The 19,764-nt window shown below is 41.6% G+C and overlaps 1 protein-coding gene across 11 annotated transcripts in view; it reads right to left on the reverse strand.

The window, feature by feature from the left end:
- Positions 1-8,801: 8,801 nt before the first annotated feature.
- Positions 8,802-19,764, reverse strand: part of LOC129720656 (uncharacterized) — a 105,043-nt gene continuing 94,080 nt past the window's right edge. For all 11 annotated transcript variants that reach the window (XM_055672163.1, XM_055672160.1, XM_055672157.1 and 8 more), the window contains exons 4-7: positions 10,603-10,731; positions 10,235-10,370; positions 9,608-10,178; positions 8,802-9,541 (exon numbers count right to left, since the gene is read on the reverse strand). In XM_055672163.1, coding sequence (XP_055528138.1) covers positions 9,240-9,541; positions 9,608-10,178; positions 10,235-10,370; positions 10,603-10,731 — 1,138 coding nt within the window. In that variant the 3' untranslated portion in view covers positions 8,802-9,239. The remainder of the gene's footprint in view (positions 9,542-9,607; positions 10,179-10,234; positions 10,371-10,602; positions 10,732-19,764) is intronic.

Genomic DNA, 19,764 nt, shown 5'->3' on the forward strand with positions numbered 1-19,764 from the left:
GTTTATTTCTTTTTTTGAGATAACATTAGATCTCGACGTTTCTGCATTTCTAAGACATTTGGCACCAAACAAATTTTTTCGATTTCGACAGTTTTATGAGCTACTACCTGTGCTATTGTTTTCAATGGTCAAAAAGTTGGAACTTTGACCGCGTTGAGGTACGGATCAAATTCTAATACGTTTTCTTACTCAAAAATAAATCCGATATTTATCATTAGATCACAAATCAATCAATTTTTGATTTATCTCATTTCCGTGAAATTAGTCCTAGGCCCGCTCATATTTATATTGTTCATCAACGATCTGTGCTCTCGTTTGAAATGTGATAAATTGCTGTACGCTGACGATTTAAAAATTTATCGCATTGTGAAGACTCACCTCGATTGTTATGTACAGACGGATATAAATGAGCTACAACGTTGGTGCCTCGAAAACGGGATGGAATTAAACATCGAGAAATGTAAATCCATAACATTTTCCCGCCAACAAACTAGAATCGAATTCGATTACTCTATTGGAGTAAAGACCTTGCAACGCGTTGCTTCTATCCGAGATCTTGGATTCGTCGTTGATAGTAAACTCGAGTTCGATGAGCACATCTCTATCACAACCGCTAAAGCGTTCGCAACACTAGGATTTATTCGACGTATCACCAAAGACTTCAACGACATTTATGCTCTCAAGGCGCTGTTTTGCTCGCTGGTTCGGAGCATTTTGGAGTATGCGGTATGCGTGTGGTCGCCAGTTCATACAACGCAAATTATTCGACTAGAGAGAGTCCAGCGTTGCTTTATTCGATTTGCCCTTCGCCACTTGTCTTGGTCAGACCCAGCTAACCTGCCCTGTTGTGAAGCCGCTGTAAACTTATCGCCTTGGAGACGCTTAATTCCAGACGTACTAATTTGCAGAGGATTTTTGCGTTTGATCTGATCGACGACTGCGTGAGCGTGACTTATTGTTTATTAGACGTCATAGAACTTCCTATGGTTTTAATAATCCTCTGAACAGATGTCTTCGTTCGTTCAACAGTGTCACTAGTATATTCGATTTTAATATTTCTAAATATATGTTTAAGAATAGAATTAGAGCCTTAGAATAATTTAAAGTCTGTGGAACCTTTGTTATAACAAGTTCGAGACGCTGACAAATAAATAAATAAATAAATTATTTCACCTTTCAAAATAGTCGTGCAATAATTCCATGCGAAACGTCGCTTATTCCGTTTTCGCTTCAGTGATATGATGGTGGCGGTACTTGTTTGACATGTTTGTTCAAGAATGTATTAAGACAGCGAGCATTGGTAGCGTCAGAGGAAAAGAAGACAATTATCGCAGTGAAAAGTGGTTCTACCGTGACCATTTCGAGGCTTAATCACTACCTGTGCATTTTTTTCATCGATATTTTTCGTGAAAAATATCGCGCTTTGAGGCACGTGTTCCCGATGTCCGATCGAGCTGAAATTTTGCATGGGGACTTTTTTCGAGAAGACGAAACTTTTGAGCCCTACCACTAAACGATATTCGAAGGTCAATTTTTCATACATCTTATGGCACTCTAATGTGGAGGTTGCTGCCATACAGGAGGTGAAGTGGCCGAAAACGAGAGAACGCGAATTCCGGGCAGTAGATCCTATTGCGGGCACTTCATTTAAGTATTGCATCTACTCCAGTGGCGGCGTGAAAGTAGAAAGGGGAGTCGGTTTCGTGCTCATAGGGAAACAGATGAAGCGTGTCATATGGAGGCCGATCAGTGACCGTATATGCGTGTTGAAGATTAAGGGCAAATTTTTCAACTACAGTCTGATAAATTTGTACGCACCGACCAACGATGACCCCAATGAAGAGAAGGAGGAGTGCTATGATTTCCTTAAAAAGAAGAACAGTGAGTGCCCAGGAAACGACATCAAGATCGTAATCGGAAATGCAAATGCGCAGGTCGGACAGGAAAACTTTTTCTGCCCCGTAATTGATATAGAAAGCTTCCAGGAAACAATTGAACATCCAGTGGCTATCAACTGGAGAAGTGGCCATAGAGTTCCTGCAGAAGGTTGATGAGCGGATCGAGGATCAAGTCGGAGGAATCCTGAATGAACAGTGGATGCATATTCACAGTACAATCAGCACCACAGCGGGAGAAGTGTTGGGTACATCTGCGACAGCCACCGTATTCTGTTCCATAGACTGAGGCCGTCAACTTCGAGATAGGCCCCGCATTCGTTGGGTGTGTGCTGTCGACGAGGATACCCGTGAAATAAATGTTAGGGGAGATTGGAGGATAGCAGCCCAAGACCGAGTGACATGGCGATGTATTCTGGATTCGGCATTGGATCGATAATCAGCCTGTCGCCGTAAAAGTAAAGTTAAGTAAGTATCCTAAATTATGATGGAAAACGAGGGTGCCATGAATTAGCTCGATCAGTTTCGTTGAGAAACCGTGTTTAAGCAAAATTTGCCATAATTCGTTGTACCTACTTAACTGAATCGCCGCTTTGAAGTCTACGAACAGTTGATGAGTCTGCAAGTTTACTTCTCTCGCCCTTTTCGGAAACCCGAACTTCAAGAACGGCTTCCTGCATCGGCCTCAGTCGATTAAACAGGATGTGGTGGAGAGTTCGATGTGCAGAATTGAGAAGTGTTATGCCTCCATAACTACTGCAATCGAGTTGGTAGCTCTTTTTATTGACTAAGCAAATGAGTCCGTCCCTCCAGTCCACTGGTAGTTGTCTTCGGCCCAAACTTTCAAGATGAGCCGATGGATTGCACACAACAGGTGCATACTACTGGCTTCGAATAGTTCGGTTGAGAGACCTTCCTTTTCAGCTGTTTTATGTTTTTTTATCTCTTTTCAAGCTTCCCTAACCTCGTCCAAGCTTGGCGGATCCACAGCTTTCTCCTGTTTATGTCGACGGCTCTATCCTCTCCTCCGTTTAGCCACACCTCGAAATGCTGTTTGCATCGCATGATCACCAGTGTCTCATTGGTTATCAGGTTCCCTGCCTTGTCGTTACACACGGCACCAGGGATTGGCACCGTCCGGTTCCTGATTCCGTTTAGCACTTTATAGAAACTTCTTTTGTGGTCTTATTGTAAGCTGAAGCAGTAATCAACAGTTTTAAATCATTGGTGAGATCTCAATTGGCGATTTTTTGGTTTGCCTAAGCGTCATTTGAAGAAAGTTTTGATTTTCGCTTAACCCCATGCCAAATCTGTTGAGGATGAGAAGAATAGATAGTAGAATATCACAGAATCTTCTGTTATTTTATAGTCGGACGATTAACGAATTGTTAATTGTTCATGATCAGAGGACATGAAACAAAAAACTTTTTGCTCTGTATCAAGACATCTTGCCTAACGACAACCTGCCATCTGAGTCCTGTGGCGTTTTTTAATCATTTTTTTTTTGCAAAAGCAAAACAAAACTCTGAGCGATCTGTTGCTATTCTGTATATCTGTTGCTGTTGTTATATTAACAGTACTAATATAACGTGAAACGCGGCGCAATATTAGAACTAGTCTGTGTTACAATGAAGTTACCCGATTTTAGGCTTTTCATATGTGCTGTGTACATCTCACTCGATCGAAGCCGCGATGTTGATGTAATTCACGCTCAGGTTGCCTCTGTAGAAGAGCTTTTCGACATGGTTAGTATTGAGGATTGTTCGCAGTGATTATAATCAGCCACTTCTTCAATGGAACATTAGTGAAAGTATAGTTACTCTTTCTGGTGAATCTAACTTTGTCAACGAAATAGCGTCCGGAATACACGCGGCCGTACTCTGTATTTGGTGTTTTGCCGAGCCACTGTTGCCTATTGATCCTCCTCATCCGTCTCTACTCGTTTCAGTTGCTGTACCTCATTGCTGCCCTTCTTACATACCTCAAGATGCGAATGCCTAAATAAGACAACTTGACTTTTAGAGAATTGACTACGCTTCACTACTACATACCTGGTCAGTCAGAATTGGACTGTTGTCATCGAAAGCGCTGACGTTGACATCATGGCTACCCGCTTCTGTGAAATCATTCGACTTTGGTTGGAATCAAATGTCCCACTCAAACGTCTCTCCTGCTTGGAGTACCTCTCTGCTCAGACAGCTTAAATGTGATCGTGACGAAACTTAAAACCACTCAACGTGATTTTAAGTTTGTTAGTACGGCTCATTGTAGGAATAGAACTTTATACAAAACTCACGTACAGAGAGTTCAAAAGAATTTGCGGCGCCACCCTCGAAGCTTCTGGGGATTCGTCAACAGTAAAAGAAAAGACTCGATCATTCCAGCCGACTTCTTGGATCTATCCACTTTCCAGGTAACTCTAGGTATGGTGCTTTCGGCTTCGAGAAGGCTTAAGACTTTGCTTGTTCCTGGTCCGCCGGGTGGAATTCCGGCAGTAGTGTTCTGTTGACGCTCAGCTGCCTTAGCCGATTGCCAATCAACTTTTGAGCGAGGTAAATTCCCAGACACTAGAAAGTATCGTGGTATTAATGATCTCTCGGCGGTGTCCAAGTTATTCGAGAATATCTCGAGTGAAGTTATCTTGACTCGCTCTAAAAACTACATCTCAACTGACCAGCATGGATCTATTCCCGTACGATCGGTAACTACTAACCTTCTAGATTTTACTAGCGCATGCATCAACGCGCTTAAGAAGGGAGCACAAGTAGACGTTATATATATACGGATCTGTAAGCAACATTTGGTAAGATCGACCATCAAATTCTGCTAAGCAAGCTTTCTCGACTTGGAGCATCCGAGCAGCTTATAATATGGTTGGACTCGTATTTGACTGGAAGAACTTTTCGGGTGCGACTCGGCTCATGTGTCTCTTCAGCATTCATCAGTACTTCCGAGGTACCACAAGGAAACGACCTGGGCCCACTCCTGAACTGAAAGAAATGCGCCTGAAACAACCTGGGCCCACTTCTTTTGACGCTATTTTTCAACGATGTGGCAGCATTGTTGGGAGTTAGGTGCAAGCTCGTTTATGCAGATGACCTTAAACTGTATGTTATAGTTTACTCGATCCAGGATTGCCATCGTGTTCAGGCTTTGTTGAATACTTTTGTTATGTTCGTTAATACTTTCGTTAGTGTTCCAAAGTGTGCGGTGATGGCGCTCCACCGCTTTATAAAACCAACTCTATACAATTACTCTATTGAAAACGTAGATCATGTGACTGATCTTGGTGTTCTACTTGACTCAAAACTCTCGATAGCTCGAGATTTATACGACCTGCAATGACTAAAAGCAGTCATCCCTGCTACAGCCTAGCTTTCATCGAAGCCCATGTAACACCCATGCAACCAAGAACCGATGACAGCGATGACTCGTGAATTCTCTGCGGTTGAGTATTTTATTTTATTTTATTTGATTAATTCCATCTGATCAACAACAATCTACATGAAATGTAATGTGAAATGTGGATGGAGAAAAGCTCATTGGAGGTGGTCACAAATTAACCTTCCTCAAATGTGCGTAAAAACCCCATCATCTTTTGGCAAGTACAATAAGTCAGTACCTTTTTATAATTGTATGACAATCATATATCACTTTCTAAGATTCAACGGCGAAACACAGAGACTGGAGCATGAGCAGCATATTGCGTCGACTGATATTCAATTTGCAGCATAGTTCTCGATCGTAGGACTCTTGAAGGTGCATAGAATTGAATTTGTGATAATAATTCGGGCGCATCGGCTTCAGCAGTAATCAACTTCGCAATAAATACAGCTTGTGTTACGCGTCTACGTTGGGCTAGCGTTTCAATTCCTAGTAGGCGACAGCGATCTTCATAAGGCGGCAGGTTTTGCGGATCGTTCCATGGGAGATGTCGTGGCGCATAGCGGACGAACTTTCGCTGAATGCTTTCCAGTCTATCAATCCAACTAGCAGTGGTGGGCACCATTCCGCTAATTCGCTAATCGCTAATTAGCGACGCTAATATTCAGTTAGCGGTTTAGCGATTTCGCTAATTTTTCAGCTGGTTAGCGAAACTGTTAGCGTCGCTAAAAATTAGGCCTTCGAAACGCTAATCGCTAATTCGCTAAGTTTTGTAGAGAAGCGAGAATAGAACTATTTAGAAAAACTATGAATTGCTGATGGCGTACGTAAATTGCTTCGAAAGATGAACATACATTACTGCGAAAGTTACTCAGTCTTTTTACCCTAGAATGGAGTTCCAGTTATCGTACAAGCCGCAGGAGTATTTTGAAGAACAAGCTTAGACCTTAATTGAACACCACACCAAAAACTTTTGTAAATTGCAATGCGCTTGAAATTATGACAACTTTGAATCTACTTTTTCGATTCAGATAATAACCGAATTTTTATAGAAACTCTCCTAAAAGTATCTATTTTTAATGCAAGATAAATAACTTTTGTTACCCCTTGTTTTTACAAAATCAAGCATGAACACTGTAAATAGCTCTAAAAAGTAATTGTTTTCGTTTGTTTAACAACAAAAAATCAAAGTGGTCCAAATCTTACAAAACACGAGCAAAAAGTATAGCGATATGACTATTTACATTATAATAAGTTAGCGATTAGCGGTTAGCGAAAGCTCCGCTAATGTGGGTTAAGCGTTTAGCGATTATCGAGCTAAATTTTCCGGTTAGCGACTAAGCGATTAGCGTCGCTAAATTTTCGGTTAGCGGTGCCCACCACTGCCAACTAATCTGATAAGGATTCCAGACGACACTGGCAAATTCCAACTTCGAGCGGACTAGCGAACATTATAATGCTTTAGAGCATAACGGATCATCGAACTCACGAGCAATTTTAAATATGAATCCCAGCTGTCGGCTTGTATTATCAATTGTCGAAGATAGATGAGGCTTGAACGATAGCTTCTCATCCAGTATCACTCCCAAATCCTTAACTTGATTGACTCTGGTTAACTTAGTTCCAGCTATATCATAGTCATATAGGACTACGTTCTGAGTGCGGTGGTAACTAATAACGAGGCATTTATCAATACTTAGCATCAATCTATTTTTCATACACCAATCGTAAAACATATTCAATAGGTTCTGCAATTCTCTGCAGTCCTCGAGTCGGCGGATAACCAGGAATATTTTTAAATCATCGGCAAAAAACAGTTTGCCGCCGCGATTGAGAACAATTGCCGCATCGTTGAAAAATATTGAGAATAATAATGGGCCTAGGTTACTACCCTGTGGTACGCCAGATGAATTAGTAAATTCGGCGGAGTTACAATTTTCAATCTGTACACAGAGTTGTCTGCGTACTAAGTAGGATTTCAACCATTTGCAAAACCTTTGTGTACATCCAAACTTTTCCAACTTGTTTATTAGAATAGTATGGTTAACAGTGTCGAAGGCGGCTTTCAGATCAGTTTATATCGTATCTACTTGGGCTTTGGCACTCATATTTTTAGTACAGAAGGACACGAAGTTCACAAGATTCGTTTCAACGGATAGACCACGAAAAAATACGTGTTGTGTAGTACTTATATAATTCCGGCTGGCAGTAAACAAGGTCTCATTGATAACACTTTCAAGAACTTTCGATTCCACACAAAACGAAGTTATTCCTCTATAGTTTACTACATTGCATTTATCTCCCTTCTTAAAAACTGGGAATACATATGATTTTTTCCAGGTAATACGAAAACCCTGTTGATCCAAAGAGCGATTAATAAGCCAGGTTAACGGTGCTGCTAGAATATCTGAGCACTGTTTCATAATAGCAGTAGGAATTATTCCTGGTCCAGGTGCAAAAGATGATTTCAAGCTACCTGTGGCGGAGATCACTGACTGTTCATTCACGCAAAAACATATTTTTATCACGAGCGTTTCAAGCCTGGCCGGTACTATTTCAGTTATTTGACTGCAGACAAATGACGTCGAAAGAGCAATTAGTACACCGCCACCGCGCCTACGAATGCTGTTGTTCGAGTTACGATCAGTGCGGAAGATAGTATAAGCACAGACTAACAGACGTAACACTGGAACCTAGCTCCATCGCCACAAAAAACGTTCATTTCAAATTTTCAACCGAATAACAGTCATCGCGCGAAAACGTCGTCTGGAGCGCTGTCATGCAATCTCATACATAATTTGTAGTTCCCCCTTTGACACATGCAGTAACGCTGCCGCTGATGTCGAATTACATGACGCAGCACGAACACGACAGCAGATGGTGCTAGTGTTACTAACGTAAAGTACTGGAATCATCCAAACAATGATTTTATTGAAAATTTGTTCGACATGTTATGTCTGTTAGTCTGTGGTATAAGCATCCCCGAGTAACTGTAATGAATTGAATCGACTATCTAGCTACGTTTCCGTTAGTACATACACATCATAGTCATTTTCCAAAACAGCTAGGTAAACATCATCTAGTTCAGTTAGGAGCCCTCGTACGTTCTGGTAGAAGATTCGTAGCACGTCCTGGCCAACTACGGGTAATTCAGGAGGTTGGATGACTGAAAAGGCGGAAATGCAGATGTTTGCAAGTTGAGATCGGCCTCATGGTACTCTCCTGTGATAAGGGCTTTGTCGCCCCCGCCGTCAGATTGATTAAGCCTTTGTAAATCATAAAGACGCTGCGTGTCACGATCATTGGGAAACCTTCGATCAACCAATTCGTCAAGATCAGCATTTTTTTCCAGTAGTCCGTTCAGGTGAGCTAGAAAGAACGTACATTCCCTGAGTTTTTTGAAAGCAGTTTGAATACATATACTTAACTGGACTGGGGGACCATTAGGAAGAGTGATATACAATAGTATACCTTTCAGGCGCATTTCTTCCAGTTCTATCAATGGAGAATCACTGCAAAAGCTTCAACGGTCGATAAATATGAACAAGCGTTTTTATGATTACATTGAGTCGAATGTTTTCTTCTAAAATATGTTACATATTGTCATGCAGCCGAGATAATTCCTTCGCTAGAAAATGCACCCAGCAATCGCAACTTGGAGCGATAACAGCTATTTAGTAATGTAAATAATACGTCAGAATAATGCATTCAATATCGCACTGTCATCAAGAGGAAAAAACAGTTATCAGCGTTGACGAAAATCTCCGTCGTAAACGTTAGTGTAATCTTTTACTTCTCCCCACTTCCGAGCAGGGAAGAATGTCATTTCCTTACACAAAATCACATTCAAGTTCGCGCTAGTTTCGAAGCAATAAATCAATGTCCTTATCTTGTAATGCTTATTCTAACAATCTACAGTTGTGAAACTAGTGGAATCGGTTTCCTGCGATTCCGTTTGTCCTAACCGTATCTTCGTTTCGGATGCATTCCTCCACCCGTCTTGTGGCAGAAGTGCCTCATAGTGGAGTTCCAGCGGCCGTCGTTACAGCCAAACACGGATGCCTGTCGGAGTTGTGCCGGGATATCATAATGCTCGTTACACTTGATTCGGCATACAGTCCCTTCCGGGACGTACTGATCGCTTAAGCTAACGTCACTCGGTTTTATTTCGCACGCAAACCGACCATGGCTAGGTGGGATAAGATAAGTGCAATCCGTGGTATGTGGGGCGTCACTGTCGTACGCGTAGTCATCGGAAACTTCTGCAATATTAATGACTCGTAAATGGCATTTCGTGTTTATTTGTGATCTATCTAGTTCAAACCTACCGTTATAAACGCAATACGGTTCTTCACCTTCCCAGGTTTGATCTTCTCCGCATTCCACGAAGGCATCCTGTCGGCTCAGATAACCATCGTTCCTGCAGAAGAATGTGCACCTGGAACCCCAGATCGTTCCCAAATCGCATATGGGCTTCAAATCTTTGTTCTTAGGGTAATATCTTCCACACTGCTTCACGATAACTTTGTATCGTAAATCACACGTCTGAATAGTCTTTCCACTGCGCTTGTTGACGACCTTGGCTAGAAATGAAAACGGGCCTCCACCGTTCGAATGTGGCAGAATAAAGTTGAACTTGCTACCGAACAGTGTTTCCAGCTCGTACAGGTCACGCGAGATCGGTTGATTGCGGCAGGTTGTCACCATTGGCGGTTCGATTAGCACTCCGTCCAGGCCTTTTCGCGCTATAGCGGTTTTCTCCGCGGGACACTTGATACACAACCCGTTGACAACAGTCGTTTTAACACTGGAATCATGCGATCGACGATTGGTCGACCAGTCAGTGTGTTGTTGTCGTTGCCGATGGCCGCGATTCCTGTGCGGCTTTTGGCGATAGACCTGTAAAGTATAAGGAGTTGTCAACATAGGTGGAAATTTTATAGCAACCCATTTACCGTTGTGCCTAGTTTGGACATGTACGCCAAGGTTCTATTTTGGTCCGGTTCTAGAAACGCTCGGCCTCCCTTCGGTAACATTATTGACCCACTCTGCATGTGCTCGTACATGTACTGCGTTTTTCCTGCACCGTACCTGTGAGTGAACGAACAGTGAACGAGGGTCAGACAACTACTACAGGTGACAACACGCTTGAATATTGATAAATTACTGCTGTTGGACAACCAATAAGTGTCGACCCGTGGAATAAATCGATTAGCAGATAAAATCTCCCTCTTTTTTCTCTTAAACCTCGCGTCAACGGTTTTAATTGCGTGATTTACGCCAATCTGTAGCAGTACACCCAAAATAAAAAATCTGTACTTACCGATCGGATGATTTGGTGCCAGCTATCGGAACGAGATCGTTGCTACCTCGACCGGCGGTGGCGCCAGCGTTGTGGTTGTGGCGTCCACTTCGACTCACTTGGCCATGATTAACATTGTACGGGAGGCTCCTGCGTTGGAGACGAAAGAAAAAATGAAAAAAAAAAATGTATAAGACAAGAAACCGGAATGATTATCGCGGTGATTAATTGTGTGTTTCGGGAGATATCTCCTGTATTATGATGCTAATTGTCGGGTAAATGATACATCGGTGGGCATGATAATTTCTGTATTTATATTGCTTTCGACGAGCGGACGGTGTTGCAACTGGTAACAAGTGGGTAGATCGTTTCTGTCCGCAGCTTTTCCAAGTGGATAATGATAATGATACACTTGGGATGTGGCACATACCTAGCAAATATATTTATTCAATTACCGCTGATGAACGGTTGTATGAAGGCAGTAGTAATCAAGCTGGGAGACAAAGCAAAAATAATTACTGTATTTTAAGGATATCCCAGAACTGTCTTTTTTCAACAATGGAATTTAAAACATACCTATGTTTATAAACAAAATGTGAAAAAAGGTATAAAGATATACCGGAGCAACAGACTTATCGAAATTTACCATGCTGCAAGCGGATCTTCGATCCATTTCACTGAATCTATTCTTTTCTCGCCCCAAAGTTCAGCTGGCGGAAATTGTTTTCCCTATTATTAGCGAAAAATAAACATAACAACACAATTTTCACACACGAATCAATTAATTATCAGCAAAATTAGAACTCTAACCCAAGAGCGCACACTGATAATTGCCGTTGTGGGGTATAATTATATACCTTGCTTCGGTCCAATCGGGTCGGTTAATCTTTCAATGAGCTTTAACGATATGATTGTATGACCTAAGCTTCGGGCGTCGGCTGGCGGCGACGGTGCCAAGCGGTAGCGAGGAAATGATACTCAGGAAAATTAAACAGTAAACGCTTGTTTGGTGCGCTTGAGCTGCAATTAAACGGTCATTTGCTTGGCAACGAATCCACTAGAGACTGCTTTTGTCTGCAGAATCACCCGGCGAAAGAAAGTAAATTGAAACATTTGAACTTGGAAGTGATGGTAGCGGAGTTCAATACCGTTACTAAATTCTCAAATATAACGCCCATACCATGTGCAACCTACACCAATATCCATGGGCGTAGCCAGAATTTCAAATAGGGGGGGGGGGGGGGTGCAAGCTCTTCAATATTTTAGAAGTAAAAAAAATGGTACACTAAGGTCGCTTTTTACGCGGCTTTTTTTACGTGGATCCCGGAATTTTCGCGGTTATTTTACGCGGATTCCGAAATTTACGCGTTTTTTATGCGGATTCCGGAATTTACGAGTTTTGTTATGCGGCACGTATCCCCCGCGTAAAAAGCGACTTTAGTGTGTTTTGAAAAATAGAAATAAATACTAGTCTTTAATGATCGTTACATCAAGGCAACCAGTGAAAAGTTGTCCTTGACATCAGAGTGGAAAATTTGATTATTCTTTGTCCAACCTCGAATATAAATACATGTTCTTTACTAAAAACTCTTAAGTTCATTTTAACCTTTGGACATATTATTTTGGCGACGAGGATCTTAAAAATCCACGAACATGGCAGAAGATAGAGTTGATCAGCAGCCGCAACCGGGAATTCAAGATATAATTCACAAGATGGCCCAAATTTTACAGCGGATAGCGGTCCAGCAGCAGCAGCGTCAGTATCAAACCTCGGAGCAGATTTTGGAGTCCCTCTCTTCGAACATCATCGAGTTTGTCTTCGACGAAGAAAACGGAGTTACGTTCGGACGTTGTTTAACCGCTACCAGGACTTCTTCGAGAACGATGCAGGTCAGCTGAGTGATGCGGCAAAGGTACGTTTACTTTTCCGGAAACTGGACACCCATTCGCACAGCCGCTATCTCAACTACATCCTGTCAAAGCTTCCCAAGGACGTTAAGATTGAAGACACAGTCTTCGGGTATCAAACGTCAAACGTTCCGGAAGCGGTTCATGTGTCTTTTCACGATTGTTGTTGACTGTGCTGAACGAGCGTTCAATCATGTATGTTTCCATGGTAGAGCAAGTGCAATTTTAACTGCTTTCTCAGTCGCAGGGAAGAAAGAACGGGCTTTAGCTAGCAGGTCTATAAGATCCAACTCTTCCAAGTTCTTACGGTCTGCTCTCATGCTGCTGCAATGTTAATATCAAACTTCCACCTCTTCAACAAAATTGTCAACTTCATATAAAATTACGAAATTTTCGGTTTTTCGCTTGAACTCTTCCAACAAAATGCGTATTACGTTAGCGGGATGCAGCAAGGACAACGCGTAGGCAGGTGCACTATCTTCATCGAACCGTGTTTCCAGTGAGGTTACAAGAGAATCAAGGTAAGGAATTGTCACAGCTCGGTTCCAATACTCCAAGCTAGTTGACGAAGGCGGATTTGCCCGGTACTTTTGCCGCTGCAATATCCTTGGTGGATCAACTGAAAAACCTTTGCAACATAGCGCAAGCATTTCAACCAATTATTTTTGATCTGGCTGATACTTTACACAGATGTTTCTATGGGCTAAAGATGTCGTTTTGTGCTATTAGAGTAATTGAAAACAAAATTCTGCACCAATGTCAACATTTAGGGGGGGGGGGGGGGGGCAACGGCCCCCCCTGCCCCCTCTGGCTACGCCTATGCCAATATCATTAAAAAGTTTTGGCTTTTCAAAATTTTTAACAAATAGCTCAGCTATTGGGACACATTTATAATTAAAATTACTTCCAGTGGTGGGTGATAATATTTTTTCACTGTAAAAAAGCACCTTTACGATAGAAGCACATTATTTAACTTGCATATACTGCATAACTGATATACAGCGAATATCAACTGGACAAGTAATTATTCCGATTTCAAATAAATCCCTTTAGGCTGTTAATAACAGTTTCTGCTAACATCAAATTAGTTCGATATTAATTTGACTCTCATTATCTGGTTGGTTTGATTACCAACTCACGCAGAATATATTATAGCCGCATTAGCGCTCGTTAGATTGAAATAGAGTAGTTATCCAGATTGTGATCTTGTGATCAGCGGCAACTGCTAATGACCACTGAAAGAATTGTTCTTTATTGCTCTGTTCTTTCTTAGTCCTTACTTAGAGTAATACAACAATATCGCACGCTTAGCCTTGGGGCTAATAGCGGTCTCGATCGACTAGATTAGTTGAGAGAATTCGTTATCGATATTGTTTTTTGGCACATTTGGCATGTTGTAGGATAAGTACAACGATACACAACGAAAATTTCCAGCTCGAAAAGATCCTCGACTCGATCGGGAACCCGATATCACAACCGTGTGGGAGAGCTAGCCGACCGACATCGCTAACCATAGAGCTACGGGGACCACATACGACCACATACTTGGTGTAATAGTGAGACTTATTAATAAAACGATCAAATGTTATTGTGTTTTATCATTAGGCAGCTGAGCAAGGGTAGTTGGTAAATGGCTGGACACTAGACTGGGACACGGTTATATGGGAAAAAAGCGATGGTGTTATTTTTTCGCTCCCATGCACTTTCCGTGTTCCTTATGGGTCCTATAACAATTGTGTAACTTTTCAGATCGTTCGGTGAAACGCCCGATTTTTAAAGTTCCCATACGATTTTATATGGGAAAAACCACTTTTTCAAAACTTTTTCTATAGAGATGTCCAGTTGGCTCCTGAAATTATATCAATACATGATATTTGTAGGAAATTTTCTTGGGAAAAACTCTTCTGGAGACCCCAAGACGCTACTTTGCTTGTGAAAAAAGATATTCACCCCCGACTGAATATCTGACGAACGGCTCACCATTGAATTTTACTAGCAATACGGTCCTACGCGGCTGTGTTCCCATGTTAGGGGCGGCGTGTAGCAGCGTCTGACCCGGAGTCGGCGGCTGAATCATAAAACGCGGTGCCTCGCCAGCTATACCTACGACAGCAACCCTGCCGCGAAACGAGGTATCGCAGCCCTAGTAAGGTAGCATAGTGAATGTGAATTATAACGAACAATACAGATAATAATACGGAACGGTATAATCGGCATGGACCTACGCGATAGAAAGTGAGAAACGACATCAAGATCGTCATCGGAGATGTAAATGCGCAGGTCGGACACGAAGACTTCTTTTGTCCCGTAATTGGTGAATTAAGCGGAAAGCAGATACCGGGGCTGGAGTTCTACGGTGCCAAATCACGGTCTGATGTTCCGGAAGACATAAGGCAGAAGAAAGTGGACAAATTCGCCAAAAAACTACATGCTCTGGCAGGCCATATGCCAATGTGGTGAATTGAGTAAACCATACATAACAACGGGTACCAAAGCAAAGCAAAGCCTTATATATTCTAATCGATGGTCGGTACTTTTCAAACGTTACAGACGGAAGGTCATTCAGAGGACCAAGCGGTGACTCTGATAACTTTTTCGTGGTATGCAAGATCCACTCCGGTTATCTAACGTATAGAAATCGAGAACAGGCATGACGAGAACGGTAAGGTTGAACATCCAGTGGTCATCAACTGAAGAATGACTACAGAATAGGCGCAGATAGTTGATGAGTGGATTGATGAGCAAGTTGGACGGGACCTGAACCGCAAGATTACAGAGTCCGCTTTGATAAGCGAGTGGTCGTGGGCTCGAATCTTAGTAGAATCAGGCCATTTGATTGTCGGAGGACTTTAACATGGGTTTATTTTCAGGTTCTCCATTACATACCATTACATTCCTTCAAGCTGAATTTTTTAGTACCCCTGCTGATTTCCATCCTAACAAAAAAAGTCTCTCTTATAATAAAACTGGTCTGAGAAACGTATAATAGTTCTCTTTAGGGAATTGTAATTATGGCGCGGTCTTGACTGGAGGAACGAGATTTCGATAAAACTCCTTCCTCTTCACAAAATGTTAGTCCTACTCATAATAAAACTGACCAGAGGTAAAGCGTTGAGCGTCTCTTCAGGAAATTGTGATTGTGGCGCGGAGTTTGTAAGAGGAAAGTGGTTTCAATAAGACTCCTTTCTCTTGAAAAAATAAGTCCTTCTTATAATAAAACTGAACAAAGGAATATTTATCCTATTCAGGGAATTGTAATTGGCGATATTGGCAAGGGGAACGAGGTTTCGATAAGAAGCAGCATAAAGTAGAATATAGTAAAACAGTAAGCTTGAAACGAAAGGGTGAACTCTAACACGCAAGCACGGATACTGTCAATAATATGAAGTGCGGATTACAGAAAACACTTGGGCAAAATCACAAGAGATCAAATGTCTCTGGTCGCAGTGATGAGTCCACACAGTGAAAAAAGGCATGTACTCGAAAAACTACACCATTTTTATCCGTGTGTAACTTTTTTGTTTGTTGGTGAAAACTGACGAAAAGCTTGCTATAACTGGTTTGAAGTGTATTATTTACATGTGCAAAGTTTCATAACAATCGGTTCTATGGTTATTGAGATGTCATCGAAACAAGAAGAAAATCGCCAGAGAATTTGGTGCGCCTTCATGGAAAATCTGACTGTGACCATGAGATGGATCGGGAGAAAACTGGAAATCAACCATGCAACTATGTCTCGGGTGGGGAAATCGTTTAAGGAGTCCCAGACGACCGAGCGGCGGGCTGGAAGTGGAAGAAAATCGGAGACAGCTGACCCTGTGAAGGCCCAAAAATTGTTGAATTATTTCAAGCGTAATTCGGACCTTTCGATTCGCGACCTGGTTCTGAAGGCAAAGTGTTCCACCTGGATCGTTCAGCAAATCATGAAACGAGCTGGGCTTCATGTATTCATATGTGATCCGGAAGGCATCGAACCGGCGTGTTCAACAAAACACGGCGGCCAAATCCCGCGCAAGAAAGCTGTATCGGGAGTGGTTAACGAAACCGATATGTGTGGTTATGGATGACGACATCTACATGAGGGTGGGGAATCGTTATATGGAAAAAACGAAACTTGATAGCAGAAAGCCAGAACCAAGTTTTTTTTTGTTCTATTTGGGGCCCCAAACAATCCTAAATTTATTGGAAGTCGATTGGTTTTGTCTCCGCTTGGCACATTGCATTTTAAATTTATATGGAGATTTGTATGGAAAAACCAACTTTTTCGCAGTTTCCATTCTAAAGAGCTCAAAATGGCTCAAATCATAGGTTTCATGACTTCTAATGGTAGGTTTTTTAATGCCAAACAACTTGGCCGAAGACACTAAAGAGCTAGGGTGTGCCAAAAAAATACTAGAGCTGCTCAAAGTTGAGTATGTCGAAATTTATGTTGCAAATCATTTTTTCTGCCAACACTGCCAGTGTACCTGCATCAGTCAGATTGCCATCAAAAGTAACCTCTGAAACACGTTGTAGATTATATTTACGCCTAGAATATTGACCTGAATTTGTTTGCTTGGTCCAACTGAGTGTATAAACTAGTTACGACAGGTTACTTCTGAGGGGAATCCTACTGACGCCGGTACATTGGTTATGTTAGCAGAAAACAAGATTTTCTGCGTTTAAATCGACATACTCAACTTTGAACAACTATAGCTCTTCTTAGGGACATTCTAGCTCCTCAGTGTCTTTTGCAAAGTTGTTAGACATCTAAAACACTATACTTTAACATAATGTAGTGCATTATTGAGCTCTCTAGAAAGGTAAATGCAAAAAAGTAGGTTTTCCCATATAAATTTTCATACAAATTTGAAATGCAATGCGCCAAGCGGAGACAAAACCAATCGACTTCAGGTAAGTTTAGGGTTGTTTGGGACCCCAAAAAAAACTAAAAAACTTGGTTCTGGAAAATCGATCATTTTTCCCCACCCTAGTACATCAAGGCTGACGCAAAACAGGTACCTTGGCTGGAGTTCTACGTTGCCAAATCACGGTCTGATGTTCCGGAAGACATAAGGAAGAAATAAGTGGATAAATTCGCAAAAAAAAAAATACATGCTCTAGTTTATCTTACACAGACTTCTCAGCCAACTGTTAGTGTACAGGACAATTGCGGGGCTAGCGCTGCGATCCTACTGACACCAGCAGTTTCTCCCGAGCCGAGATTCCAACATACGACGACTGGCATGACCAGAAGCATCTGTTGCCCTTCATGCGGCCTCACGGACGCGAGACACCAGTTCGGCCAGACCTGGCATCAAGCCATTGCGCGCGATCGACGTTGGATTGGTACAGAGACAATAATGTTGTTTCTGTACCAAAAACCGCCAACCCCCCGAATTCACCAGATGTTCGTCCGGTGTAATGATTTTGAGAGTTGGAATTGAACAAAGAATGAATGAAAGTGACCAAAAAGGTCGGCTCCACCATTGCCTGAAATGAGGGATCTCAAGGAAGAGGTGCGGGTTTTCAGCGTTGGAAGAGAAATTGAATAAGGTAATTATAATCCATATGTATTAGTTCCTTCCCCGAAAGTTTCAAGAAAATCCGACTTGAAATAAATTTTTGGCGAACACTTTTGTCTGTTGCGTTTTTTTGTTCGAGTACAGGCCTTAGCAATGTGGTTTTTGAGGGGGACTTCTCATCATGTATCAAATGTTCGCATTGCGATTAATCCTTTAAAAATTTCGAGAATTCAACTTGTAGATTCATCATATGTTGATAGACTTCATGGCATATGATGCGCGGTTTTCCAATAAAACTAATTAAACTGATTCGTGGCACTCTTGATGGTTGTACATCAAGTGTCAGGGTAGCTGGGTAGATATCGGACAGTTTCGTGACGTTAGATGGTTTGAAACAGAGTGACGAGCTGTCAAACTGTTTGTTCAACATCGTGTTTGAAGATGCCATACTAAGGGCTGACACGCAGAGAGGTGGCACTATCATGACGAAGTCTCACATGCTCCAAGGTTTTGCGAACGATATCGACATCATTGATGTTAACCGTGGAGCGGTGGAAGGGGCCTTTGGACCACTCGAGAGAAACGCTGCGAGAATGGGGCTTATCATAAACTCTTGCAAAACAAAGTACAAGGTGACTGGTAGAGAGCCCGCAGCGTGCAAATTGGTACAAGACTACTACATTATAAAACACTGCTTTTACCGGTAGCCATGAAGCATGGACACTGGACGTAGAATTCTACGCTCAATTATTGGCGGCAAACTGGGAAATGGTATTTGGTGCTGACGCATGGACCATGAAGTGTATCAGACCGCAGTGGGCTGGACATGTAGCTAGAATGCCGGAAGAACGATCAGAACAAAAAACTGTACGTAACAGAAATCCCGGTAACGGCCGTCGGCGTCGGGATAGATCCCGCACTCATATGATGTGTGCTATCGATGCTCGCGTAATAGATAGGTATTAAAGGCGTCTGGAGCAGCCCAAGACTGAGTGATATGGCGACGTATTTTGGATTCAGCACTGGATCAATAAGCGATCTGTCATCTCAAAAGTGAAGTGAGAACCCAATAAAAAAAAAGATGATTCAAGGCTTCAATATTTAAGATATTTTTCATAATTCTGTGTATCATTCTGGATGTAGTTAACATTAAAAATTTAACCGATGCACAATGTTACATTTTGCTGTTATCGTGCGAATAATTTAATAGTGATACAAATGTTTATTATAACCGTATAACATGTTCGGAGAAGTTTCAAAATATTTGAAAACGCATCTTTTGATGTAGAAAGCTGGGTGATCAATCCTCCTAAAAGTGAGATAGAATATTTACTTTTTCATTAGATAAAGATAGACGCTTGGTGTTTTAGGCAAAGTATTAGGTGATCTCAAAACAAGAAACTTTACAGAAGACATCATGTTTCTATCTCTTACATATTGCAAGCAACATAAAGTTTTCTATGAGAAGGCATTAACAATCGTTATTTACATTTTAAGATTTTTCTGGCTGCAATATGTGAGAGATATCAGCATGCTGTCTTCGGCAAAGTTTAGTGTTGTGAGAACATCTAATATTTTGCTTATGGAACTGCGCTACAAAAAAGAGAGTAATTCATTTTACCAATTCAAACAAAAACATGAACGAGTAAAAATCTTAACTGTAATTTATTTGCAACTTTACATCGATTTTTTTAGGTTTTTTATTTTTTTTAGGTTTGCTCAGAAAAGTTTTAGGCAACTGAATTATCTATCTAAAAAAATGTTTTAAAAA

The sequence above is a fragment of the Wyeomyia smithii genome, chromosome 2 (assembly GCF_029784165.1).
Source record: "Wyeomyia smithii strain HCP4-BCI-WySm-NY-G18 chromosome 2, ASM2978416v1, whole genome shotgun sequence".
NCBI classification, from domain to species: domain Eukaryota; kingdom Metazoa; phylum Arthropoda; class Insecta; order Diptera; family Culicidae; genus Wyeomyia; species Wyeomyia smithii.